The sequence below is a fragment of the Lissotriton vulgaris genome, chromosome 1_1 (genome assembly GCF_964263255.1).
Source record: "Lissotriton vulgaris chromosome 1_1, aLisVul1.2, whole genome shotgun sequence".
NCBI classification, from domain to species: Eukaryota; Metazoa; Chordata; class Amphibia; order Caudata; family Salamandridae; genus Lissotriton; species Lissotriton vulgaris.
In genome coordinates, this window is record NC_141685.1 from 1,257,689,852 (window position 1) to 1,257,703,676 (window position 13,825).

Sequence of the window (13,825 nt, forward strand, 5' to 3'; positions counted from 1 at the left end):
TTGTAGAATCTTCAAGGCTGAGGGGACGCTTTCGAGAATGGGACCCAAGCCCTATCAGGGAAGCGTCCGAGTTCCAAGGTGTCCCAGGGCCATTTTAGTGGACCAGGCCCAAAACCGAAGAGCCGGCCGCCATTTTGAGAGTCCTGTGGCAGCCGCCTATCGCTGCACCGCAAGAGCGGGAGCAACTGAACTACATGATGAGCGAGACGCTGTAGTCGCAAGAGCGGGCGGTAAACAGCTGAATGGTGGAAGAGGCACAGTGTAGCAAAAGCGGGCGGAATGGCAACTGAAACGGTAAAGGGGCGCCCCACTACAGCGTGTCTTCAGGTCAAACGGATTGTGGGACAAGGTCCAGAATTGAAGAGTCATCAAAAGGCAAAAAGTTCCGCCGGACCCCGGGAGCCGGCCGCCTATGTCGGGGGCGATCTCAGGCTACACCAGTGCTATAAGACTTGGGGAGTGTGTCGGAGCCAAGCGTCTTCTCCGAGTCCATGGCCATCACACCGCCCCTCAGGGGCCTCCGTCAAGCTGTTTAGGAAGGTAACATATCACATTGTTTTCTAATGCAGTCAGGTCCACAAACGACACTCACTTACTTTGAGAATAGTGAAGCTGCAGTAGGTGGAAATAAGCTTCAGACAGTGTTACAAGCACTGCTCAGAACTCTTAACTATGGCACCCAACATCCAGAACTTATGCCATTTGAGAATGGCAGTGACATTGAAGCAACTCAGGGACCAAAACCATTAACGTACTTTCACGTATGAAAATCTTACTTGGGGAGGGGGCAGGAGCGAAGCGCCCCCTCCCAGTCCGCGCCACCACACCGTATGTTGAAAATCTGAAGCCATCGTTCTACAAAGTCAACCAACCTTGGATTGAAAAATCTAGAAAAATGTACAAACTGAAAACCAGTTTTGGTCTGCATAGCATCAGCAGCAACGCTTGCTATCAGAGTGCATGAGTTTCATGCTCGATCGATTGAGCTAGCCGGATCGGGCAATAAAAAGTATAAAATAGTTATGTAAATAGTTATTTAATAAAATGTTTTACCCTGTTTCTTTGCTGGTGTGTTGTCTATATTTTTAATATTTGCATAGGGTTTGTCGTTATTTTGGGCGGGGTGGGTGACGGAGTCGAGCTGTCTTGCAGCCCTCATGGTGTGGAGCTCAGTTCATCTCACTATTTTCGTATTTCTCATGAAGGGTTGTTCCTAATATTTCTATTTTAGCGAGGTCAAAAAGAGATCCAATTAGTGGCCTACTGATTTTGCTCGATTACTTTTATTTTTTTACACGATTTTTCACTATCTGCAAAGACTAAACAGAGTATTGCGACTTTGTGCTTGTTTGTAAATAGAGAATGAACCAAAGAGAACCAATTCTAAAACAGTAAATGCTTGGATAACAATCAATCAAATGGAGAGACAAGCAGGCACGACGGATCACAACGGGGGCAAAGGCCTGCGTTAACTACCGTTCACTATCTGCAAAGAGAGAGTACTACTAAGAGAAAAGAGGGGAGGGGGGGGTGCAGCGTTCAAAGCACATCAGCGTGCATAAATACGAAAATGTTTTTATCTATCACGTACTTGACATTTTAAAGCTTTTCATATTTGCTATTAAAAAAACAATGAAATTCACAGAAAAAACCATAGGTTATAGTGGATATATAGTTAGGAATTTGCATTTACAAAACCTTGAAAATTCAATGAAAAAACCATTGGTTTTAGGCCATATATAGTTAGGGATTTGCATTTAGAAAACCTTATTTTACTCGCATAAAACCATTGAAATTCCATATATAGTTAGAAGCGCTAACTATATATCGCGCACCCGCAATCCACTGCTGATGATGTCACATATTACATCATTCATGACATGGTTAGTGACATCACTGATGACATCACTGATGACATCTCAAATGACATCACTGATAAAATCACTGATAACATCTCATTTGACATGACTGATCACATCACTGATGATATCATTCATGTGATAATACCATGAACCTCTTCAGACTCTAATATAACCTTAGATACAATCAGTGTAAACAGACAGTCACAGACTGTCACTCATCCATGGAGTTACTCACACACCTAGTCAGTTATGCCAAAAATCAATCACACCTCCATTTTCTCAACTATACAGTTATACACACCTTACTTATTCAAACATATACTAACACATATTTACTTTACTCTCTTATACAATCTCTGATACATGTTCACAATGATCCATACAGCCACTCACACATTCACTGGCTCTTATGCACAGTTATTTATAGATGTCAACTCTCACATGTACTGTGTTTTACATATGTACTTAATTTGACATGTAGCACAGAGATATCCATTCACTCACTAATACACTCATGCACAGTCAACCGCCCATACAGCTGTTTCCACATGCACTTTTGAATCCATACATATAGTGAATCAACTACTCACACATCTGTGTACAGAGTCACACACCTCCCAGCCACCCATACACACACACTCAGTTTCCCATACAAATACTTGGACAACCAATCAATAACCCATACAGTTACTCATATAGCTACTGATCAACATATGCAGCAATTTGTAGAACAACAGATATAATGATGCACAAATTAAAACAGTTTAGTCACTAACCCATGCACTCAGTGAGACACATTTAATCACTCACACAGTCATGCACCTAGTAAATCCTTCATCCAGACACTTATATATCCACTCATTCTTCAATATGTAAAACATATTTTAACTTTACAGAAACATACAGTCACTGGATGTTGTAATCAGTGATGTCATCAGTGATGTCATCAGTGATGTCACTAACCATGTCATGAATGATGTAATATGTGACATCATCAGCAGTGGATTGCGGGTGCGCGATATATAGTTAGCGCTTCTAACTATATATGGAATTTCAATGGTTTTATGCGAGTAAAATAAGGTTTTCTAAATGCAAATCCCTAACTATATATGGCCTAAAACCAATGGTTTTTTCATTGAATATATATATATATATATATTTGGCGTTGATGGACGGAATTGGCTGAAATTTTCAGGAAAATGGCACATTTTGTTTCTAAACGTCCCCTGAAAGTTCGGGGGGGTTTCGTCAAGCAGGGTCCGAGAAAAAAGGGGGGTCCCAAAACGTGTTTTTAACATTGAGTTTTCCATAGGGCGGTTGGACTCACTTTTAGCTCGAACGGCTGAATGGATTTCTATGAAACTTGGCAAAATTGTAGAGACTGTTTGCCCGATGTGCCTTTGCTAGGTCTCGAGATATGTGCTCCAGTGGATTTTGAGAAATTAACATTAGAACAAATATATATATCTGTGACAGCGTCCCGGTTAGCGCCCCGGTTCGCGTACCAGACGCGTAACGGAACTTCGCGAGGAGAAGCGATTGGCTCTCCGGTGACTGTCAACATTCTAAACAGTCCAGAGCGGCCGCCATCTTGTCTCTCGGTAGGATCGAGAGACAAGAGGTGGAAATAAACGAAGGGGGAAATGAATGAAAGGGGGCAAGGTAGACCCCTCCTGACCCCCTAAGATTGATGTGGGGGCTATTAAAGGGCCCCGCGGGGCAAAAAAATAAAATAATTTTTTTTCGATTTTTTGCGGTGGAAGCGCTACCCGGTACGCGAACCGGGTAGCGAACCGGGTAGCGAACCGGGTAGCTCACCGGTAGCGTAACGGGAGTCCGCCATCTTGTGTTTCGGACGAATTTAGTCACAAGATGGAGGATAAACAATGTTGGGAATGGGTATAAGGGGGCACGGGAGACATATCCTGACCCCCTAGGTTTTCTGAGGGTGGCTGAGGAGGCCCATATATGTAAAAAAAAAAACTTTTTTTTTCAAATTTTCGCACGGTTAGTGCCCGGTCCGCACACCGGGTAGCGTTCCGGAAAGTGTAACAAGGGGAAAACCAAGGGAAATAGTAAAATAATATTTTAGAGTGCTTTGAGGTAGGGAAGCTCTGAATAGAGCTGTTGTGTTGTGTGGGTGATGTAAGTACCAACATGTAGGTACCAATGAAGAGTCTAAAATTCAATGTAAACCGTCTCCTCTGTAGATATTTTGTATGTTCTAATATGGGTTATTTAAATGTAAATGTGTGGAAAAGCACTTCATGCTTTAAAGCATCTGTATTTTTGAACTGATTGTTCTTTCCTCTTAGTCCTCCTCTTTTTTCCCCACACTCTTCTTCAGCATGATAGTTGATAAATTCGGTCCCTCAAAAAATTTATATACATAAAAAAATTATATTAAATACATATAAAATATATTTTTCCTTTAAAAGAAGAATACATTTTACAGCTTTTGATATTTGCTATTAAAAAACCATTGCAATTCACTGAAAAAAACATAGGTTATAGACCATATATAGTTAGGAATTAGCATTTACAAAACCTTGAAAATTCACTGAAAAAACCATAGGTTATAGACCATATATAGGGGGTCATTATGATTGCGGTTTTTCCGCATCCTCGGGGCCGGCGGAAGCCACCGCCGGCCCCGAGGATGCGGAAAAACCGCAGCGGACTGACCAAAGACCCACCGCCACATTAGGATGGCTGGTGGGTCCTGGTTTCCGTCCGTAGCTTTTCCGCCGCGGTCGGATTACAACCGCGTCGGAAAAGCTCTAATATGGTGACGGTGTCTTCCAGACACCGTCCACCATATTAGGATGGCCAGTAAATTATGCTTTTCCACGGCGGGTTTTCCGCCGTGGAAAAGCATACGGAACTTCACTGCGGGGGCCCGTTGCGGGCCCCCTAGGTGAAGGGGGTGGGGGGTGCACATGGGGGGTACCTATGGTACCCCCCTGCATTTGCATGCAGAAAGCGGCAGGCACCGCGCGGTGCCTGCCTCTTTCTGCATGCAAATGCAATGTGTGCATTTTTAACATTGCTGCGGGTGCAGCTTAAAGCTGCACCCGCCGCAATGTTAAAAATAGAGGATGTGACCGCCAGGGTGGCGGTCACATCCTAATTGCACAGGAGGGAACTCCGCATGCCATGCGGAGGTTCCCTCCTGCTCTGGGGTCGCTCTGCTCTGGGGGCCTAACTATGGGGTCGATTAGGATCGCGGACGGACTTGCGTCCGTCCACGATCCTAATCGACCCCATAGTTAGGAATTAGCATTTACAAAACCTTATTTTACTCACACAAAACCATTGAAATTCGCATATATAGTTAGTTGCACTAACTATATATCGCGCACCCGCAATCCACTGCTGATCATGTCACATATTACATCATTCATGACATGGTTAGTGACATCACTGATGACATCACTGATGACATCACTGATTACAACATCCAGTGACTGTATGTTTCTGTAAAGTTAAAATATGTTTTACATATTGAAGAATGAGTGGATATATAAGTGTCTGGATGAAGGATTTACTAGGTGCATGACTGACTGATTGAGTGAGTGATTAAATGTGTCTCACTGAGTGCATGGGTTAGTGACTAAACTGTTTTAATTTGTGCATCATTATATCTGTTGTTCTACAAACTGCTGCATATGTTGATCAGTAGCTATATGAGTAACTGTATGGGTTATTGATTGGTTGTCCAAGTATTTGTATGGGAAACTGAGTGTGTGTGTGGGTGGCTGGGAGGTGCATGACTCTGTGCATAGATGTGTGAGCAGTTGATTCACTAGATGTATGGGTACAAAAGTGCATGTGGAAACAGCTGTATGGGCGGTTGACTGTGTGCATGAGTGTATTGGTGAGTGAATGGATATATCAGTGCTACATGTCAAAGTAGGTACATATGTAAAACACAGTACATGTGAGAGTTGATATATATAAATAACTGTGCATAAGAGCCAGTGAATGTGTGAGTGGCTGTATGTATCATTGTGAACTTGTATCAGGGATTGTATAAGAGAGTAAATATGTGTTAGTATATGTTTGAATAAGTAAGGTGTGTATAACTGTATAGTTGAGGAAATGGAGGTGTGATTGATTTTTTGGATGACTGACTAGGTGTGTGAGTAACTCCATGGATGAGTGACAGTCTGTGAGTGTCTGTTTACACTGAGTGTATCTAAGGTTATATTAGAGTCTGAAGAGGTTCATCGTATAATCACATGAATGAAGTCATCAGTGATGTGATCAGTAATGTCAAATGAGATGTCATCAGTGATATCATCAGTGATGTCATTTGAGATGTCATCAGTGATGTCATTTGAGATGTCATCAGTGATGTCATTTGAGATGTCATCAGTGATATCATCAGTGATGTCATTTGAGATGTCATCAGTGATGTCATCAGTGATGTCCCTGACCATGTCATGAATGATGTAATATGTGACATGATCAGCAGTGGATTGGGGGTGCACGATATATAGTTAGTGCAACTAACTACACATGCGAATTTCAATGGTTTTGTGTGAGTAAAATAAGGCTTTGCAAATGCTAATTCCTAACTATATATGGTCTATAACCTATGGTTTTTTCAGTGAATATATATATATATATATATATATATATATATATATATATATATATATATATATATATATATATATATATATATATATATATATATATATATTCACTGAAAAGACCATAGGTTATAGACCATATATAGTTAGGGATTAGCATTTAAAAAACCTTATTTTATTTGCACAAAACCATTGAAATTCCATATATAGTTAGTTGCACTAACTATATATCGCGGACCCGCAATCCACTGCTAATGATGTCACATATTACATCATTCATGGCATGGTCAGTGACATCACTGATGACATCACTGATGACATCTCAAATGACATCACTGATGACATCACTGATGACATCACCCAGTGACTGTATGTTTCTGTAAAGTTAAAATATGTCTTACATATTGAAGAATGAGTGGATGTATAAGTGTCTGGATGAAGGATTTAGTAGGTGCATGACTGACTGTATGAGAGAATGATTAAATGTGTCTCACTGAGTGCATGGGTTAGTGATTAAAGTGTCTTAATTTGGCAATCATTATTTATGTTCTTCTGTAAACTGCTGCATGTTTAAATCAGTAGCTATATCAGTAACTATATGGGTTATTGAATGGTTGCCCAAGTATTTGTATGGGAGACTGAGTATGTGTGTGGGTGGCTGGGAGGTGTATAACTCTGTGCATAGATGTGTGAGCAGTTGATTCCCTAGGTGTATGGGTTCAAAAGTGCATGTAGAAACAGCTGTATGGACAGTTGACTGTGTGCATGAGTATATTGGTGAGTGAATGGATATCTCAGTTCTACATGTCAAAGTAAGTACATATGTAAAACACACTCCATGTGAGAGTTGACATATATAAATAACTGAACATAAGAGCCAGTGAATGTGAGAGTGGCTGTATGAATCATTGTGAACTTGTATCAAGGATTGTATAAGAGAGTAAATATGTGTTAGTATATGTTTGAATAAGTAAGGTGTGTATAACTGTATAGTTGAGGAAATGGAGATGTGATTGATTCTTTGCATGACTGACTAGGTGTGTGAGTAACTCCATGGGTGTGTGACAGTCTGTGAGTGCCTGTTTACACTGAGTGTATCTAAGGTTATATTACAGTCTGAAGATGTATTATCACATAAATATTATCATCAGTGATGTAATCAGTAATGTCAAATGAGATGTCAGTGATGTCATCAGTGATGTCATTTGAGATGTCATCAGTGATGTCATCAGTGATGTCATTTGAGATGTCATCAGTGATGTCATCAGTGATGTCACTGACCATGTCATGAATGATGTAATATGTGACATCATTAGCAGTGGATTGCGGGTCCGCGATATATCGTTAGTGCAACTGACTATATATGGAATTTCAATGGTTTTGTGCAAATAAAATAAGGTTTTTTAAATGCTAATCCCTAACTATATATGGTCTATAACCTATGGTTTTTTCAGTGAATATATATATATATATATATATATATATATATATATATATATATATATATATATATATATATATATATATATATATAATTTTTTTTTATGCAACTTGCATTGTACAGCATTAGTCTAATTAGTGCATGGCAGAAAGTTGCCAACATGGTCTGCAGCCAGGCCCTGTGGCCAATCCACCCAGAGACAGCCATCCCCCCCTCCCCCGGAGGCAGCCAACCCCAAGCAGCACACAGACTTTCATCATGATTTTCGTGGGATTGGCCACAAGGCCTGGCTTACAGCTAAGCAATGCGTCCAACTCCCAGCAAGCTACCACCCTGAGGCAGCTAACCCGATGCTGCACCTTCCTTTGGTTTGCTGCCTCCCCAGCCCATTTAGGGCCCCAGGGACCTTAAGGGGAGGAGGACCAACTCCTGAGCTGTTTTTGACCCCAGGGACGCCATCCCCTGGTGTCCAATTTATTAAATAGAGGGAGGGGGATGCATGTCTCTCCTTCCCAAAGCTTTATTGCTCCATCCCCAGAGCTTGCATCATTTAAAGTATGGTGCCCCAGTGCCCACCCGGTGCACCCTCCATGCACAAGGTCGAAGGGGAAGCCTCAGGGCCCCGCGCCCGAATGCTCCCCTGATTGTGATGGAGCTGAAATTGCAGCCACGCACAGGGACAAGCTATTTATACAACTGCCCCCAGGCGGGAGCAATATCTTGTTCTGTTTCTCCGCCTGTATGAGTGTAGGCAGTGAATTAGAACACAAGCCTGCTCCCAGCCGGTTTGAGCATTTATAAAGCTCCTGCCTGCTAGGAGAAGACTTTGTGTTTGCTCTTGTTAGGCAGGAGATTTGAAAATGCTCCCACCAGATGGGAGAAAACACATTTCTCTGCCAGTGCAGTTAGGGAAACCACTGTGCCCTGGAGACGGGCTCCCGGGACCGAGCAAGTGAGGTGGCCCCAGGGGACGGAGTCCTCTGGGCCAAAAATGTGTCAGAGATGGGGGCCGTGCGGTCCTCCCTTCTTATATCAAAGGCATTGGGCACCAGGGGATGAGGTCACCCGGGCAAAATACAGCCCGGGGAGGGGTCCTATATGCGTCTGTCCACTAAATAACTCAATTTGGCCAGGAGGACAGGTTTCCTGGTGCCGAAAACAATTCTCGAATGGAGCCATGTGCCCCCACACATTAATTAAAGAATGAGGCCCCTTTTTTGTTTTTTGTTTTGCTTTTTTATCATGATCCTGCTGGAGTCCCATGGGATTACTACAACAGATTTGTTTTGAATTTTAGCCCCGGGAGTCCCTCTGGGTCCCACCCACGGGTCATAGGGGGGTAGAGTATCCCTACATATACAATTTTATTTTAATTCAGGACAGGAGACTAACGGGCACATGCATTAACCATTTTTGCGAGTGCAAATGGTGCGATCCGCAAAAATCGTCCATTTGCGCTCGCAAAAAGGGCATTTGCGCTGCATCATGGTTCAAGGCACTTCCAATTTGAGAATACGCAATTCATTTCTCAAATTGCATTTGCATTTAAGGAATCACAATTTGCGATTCCTTAAATGCAATGCAAGAACCAATTTAGAATAGCGATTTTGCTACTAGGGGTCGCAAATTACCATCAAGTTGAACTTGATGGTAATTTGCAAAAACTTTGAAAAATGCACTAAAGTGCATTTTTCAAAGTTGTAGGTTACACACACACATGCCCTTGGGGCATGTGTGTCCGCAACATGTGCGCACTGAGCAATTTCAGGGGTGCCACAGGGTGTCCTTTTGACTCCCTTGCACCCTTGAAATTGCGCAAGCATGCCTGTAGGCCCATAGGAATGAATGGGAAGGCATTCCTTAATTGCGACTCACAATTTGCGAGTCGTAATTAAGGAATGTCTGGGAATCGCTAATTTCATAGCGATTCCTACATGCATAGGTTTTTGCAATTCCTTAATTGAGATTCCTTAATAATCGTAATTAAGGAATTGCAAAAGCCTACATTGATGCATATACCTGTATGTCCCTGAGTCCTGTTATTGCTGCAGGTAGCATTTTGCTCATGCTGCTGGCAGTCAATCAGTTTGCTCCGTCCTACTGGAGTCTGACTCCAGTGGGAGCGAACTGGCCCAAGGGAAAAAAAGCTCCCTTGTCCAATCAGATAACTCTATTTTTCAAAATTAGGTTCAAGGGACTCTTGCCAGAGTACCTTGAGCCCAACCGTTCAGATACACAAATATTTTAAAACCTTAATATGTCAAGAACTGTTTGACAACCTAACACCGACCCCCCCCCCTTTTGTTCATATAGAGTTCTTGATAAGAAAATCAAATGTAAGCGCAGGTGATATTAATTTCTTCTATTTATTTGTCACACAGTTCGGTACTTGGTATATTTTCACCACAGCAGCAGCTGGTATATTAAAAAGATTGTGAGCTTTGGTGTCAGATATTCAAGTTTTCCAGACTGGCAAATAGGACTGTAGTTTGCGCTATAGATGTCTAGTTGCGGCCACCATGTGAGCACCACTGGAAAGAACTTTGCTCTTTTTGTATTTGATACTGGTTGCTTTTATTAGGTACCCTAAACAAATAAGTAGATGTGCAATACATTTCAGCATGGCCTCCTCTGTTTTTGTTTGTCTAATGTCAAAAACTACTGAGCATATTTACAGAAAATCACAAAAAGCACAATCTGCAGACTAAGATCTAGCTTCCTACCAAATGTTGGTGTAATTACATTCAGCAGTTTTTGCGGTAACACTTCTTAAAGGAGTCTGTGGAAAATGCATGGGGATTTTGCATTATGGGACCCCTTTTTTCTCCATCCTCACTAAATGAATCACTCGGAAACTTTCCCTGCACAAAGTTGGCAAAAAAGAGCACTCTCTCGAAAGCTTTGTGAAGATTCATGGAGATTTGCTGTTTCGTAATGCGTTCTGCGTGAAAAGCATTAAAACAATGGTCCTTAATCCAATTTTACCCATTTATGGACATCTTGTGTATTTGTATTAATTTTTCTAAATTGATTTGGGAGCTATATTGTGTTGTTTTCTTGACATTTCCTCTTATGCATTTCTCTGAAGTAAAGCCTGATGATTTTGCCATAGCTACCAGCTGTTATTCAGACTTTTCTCAGTGAACTGTGTTGTGATCTAACAAGATTGTTTTTTATTAAGCTTGTTGGCTCCCCTCCTCCCTTATTAATAATCCACCTTCTGTCATGCATCATGTTCATTCAGTACAGCCTTGCAATCCTCCAATTAGTCTGAAGTGCAAAGATACACAAGTAAACACGTTTTCTGGGGAAGGCTTTGAAAATCACAAAATCATGTACAAAAGGTGGTGTAGGACGTATAGTTGATACACAAAAATATGTATAAAGAATATATATTTCAAATGATGCAGGAGATAAAAAGTATCCCTCGCACTTTACATTTAGCATTTTGTGGAAGATGAAACAAGCTATAATTGTCAAAGTTCCTCATAGAGTGCACCATTTCCATTCCAGCTTCTTCCTAAGCACAGCGCAAGCACCATTAGCAAAGCCAAGAACAAGAAGATGCTCAAAGCGACCGGCAAGAAGGGCGAGCCTGAGCGGGACAAGCCTGGGGCGGAGAGCAGGCGGAAGGACCGGAGTCTGCAAACCAAGTAAAATATGAAGCGTACATGTGCTTATGTCAGAAAAGAAGGCACAAGAGTACTGGGCATGTACCGATGAAAAATGGGATACAGTTTACACAGAAGTGGTGCTCACAAAGACAGATTCAATTAGTTTGGGATTTTGGATGCACTGGCAGGGGGACTCATTGATGAGGCCTGTGAGAGTGGTGCATAGTGACAGCTAGCAATTTAAGGAGTGAATGAAACAATGGCCGAGAAACGCAGTCCACCAAAATGAAGGAGAGTTGGGGGTGTGAGAGGAGGTAGTGTCACTGAAGGTGAGAAAGTGGCGCCATAGTTTGAATGATGCCTGGTAGGCTCATGAGTCATCAAGCAACACAAATTTTAAATTTATCAGCAACGTTTTATTTATGCAAATATTTGACACTGGCTTGTTATGCACAAATTGTTTTAAGAGGTTTTTAAAATTTATTTATAAGGTACAATAAAAAATTTCATCACGGTGTCTGCATAACCGCAGAATCCAACGAAGCGTTGGTCTCAGAGAAATAATTTACTCACACAGTTTGCCTGTTTATATTATTTTTCTCTGATTTTTTCATAATTTTGTTACAATTATGCATCACTAGTGTCAATGAGCAGAAGAAGGTGAAAGAGCACCAATAAGGGTATACGTGAATGACAATGCTAGAGAGGTTTGACACCGCTGTATAACACATCTTTTTTCTGCCTTCCAGCTTGGACAAGCTCCATGGGACTCTGTCAGAGCTCACAATGTCTTTGAACTACGCCAGCAGCTTGAATGTCTTTGACCACATAGTCACCCCTGCAGAGTACTTAAGTGTACAAATTGACTCTCAGCTCAACAGGTAGGCGTAGGACATGATCTGATGCTTTTGTATGTTATTCTCTCCATGCTATAAACAAAAGAAGCTCTAAGCACTATCAGACAAGAAAAGAATATGATGTGTTCAGGTAATGTCCTCCTGTACTTGCATTTCGAGAAGAAAAAAAGATAAAAATGGTATTGTAATTGCTTTTAGATATTGCTTTATATCCTTTATGAGGCATCAAAGTCCATTTGTGAATGGGTAATATACCTCAGCATGGAAGAGATAAGATGGAAGACTGAGTATCATGTCATGTGAGCAGTGCTTTAATGGTGTCTGTGAGGATCAGAGGTATGAAGCAGAAAGGAACCTAAACATTGGATGGCAGTTTATAGTTCTGGTTAGATTGAAAGTGGGTGAATGTCGTGTGGATTATGTGGGAAGTGTTTTCATGTTGCCGTTGTTTGCCAGATAGTGCTCAAAGTGGGCTGCAGCAAGCATATAGCTGAGCCTATGCCGGGGTATAGGAAACATGTTGATAATTGATACAGTCATGCATACAAATTCATATCAAAATGGGAGCTATCTGTATTAGACAGTTTAAACCACATTGGATATGGAGCCTAGGAAAGTGCTCAATGATGAACGGTGCTATCCTTTGGGGGCGTAAACTTTCAGGCAGTGTCGTGTATACTTTAGAGTTCACAAACGACCAATAACACTTGTCATTCAATAGACTACCAGTTACTTTGTATGGTTTGATCAAGTGTGGAGTGATAGAGGAGCAATCTCTGTACAACTGGCAATGACATATCTCTTCAGATGTCACCAGGTATGGCACAGAGAAACTCATAGGGATGAGGAGTATAAAACCCAGTTACAGTACTTTGTTTTTGATGTCTTCCCAGTGAGGATAGGAAGCAGTAAATTGGAAGAGGAAATTATTCAACCATCCTTGGTATGTGCTCGGAGGACTCTACCCAGGAGACGAAATGGTAACCATTCTGTAACGAGTTCCTCTTCCGCCTTCTAAAGGTATATAATCCTCTCCAAAATTAAGCAGATTTATTTTGGCTCTCCAAAACTCCCCAGCCCAATCAAGGCCATTAAAATCTTGGCCTCTACCATATCCCCGGGTCTCAGGTAACTTTACAACATTTCATAAACGTCTGGCAAGGATCCCTCTAATTAGAAAAAATCTTTAGTCATTTCTCTTGTGAAAACCCTGCGGTTTATTTTATTACCAAGGCTGATTATAGGTTCGATTACATACTTTCTTTCCCGGCAACAATCATTGCAACCCTTATTAACTCTCAGTTCAATTAATACATACAATTATCATTTTCTATTTCAAAGTATTTTATTGAATTTTTACAGGTACAATCGCTATTCTTCTATAGGATACAAGTCATTCTTGGTATGGAGATCTTCTATCTTGGAAGACCTCAAGGAGTCCACGTAGCTTCTT

General features: G+C 41.4%; 1 protein-coding gene across 1 annotated transcript in view; it reads left to right on the forward strand.

The window, feature by feature from the left end:
- Positions 1-13,825, forward strand: part of NCKAP1L (NCK associated protein 1 like) — a 1,717,783-nt gene that overhangs the window by 643,599 nt on the left and 1,060,359 nt on the right. Inside the window, exons 19-20 of the mRNA XM_086964598.1 lie at positions 11,415-11,554; positions 12,265-12,396. Of these exons, the coding sequence (XP_086820724.1) occupies positions 11,415-11,554; positions 12,265-12,396 (272 nt within the window). The remainder of the gene's footprint in view (positions 1-11,414; positions 11,555-12,264; positions 12,397-13,825) is intronic.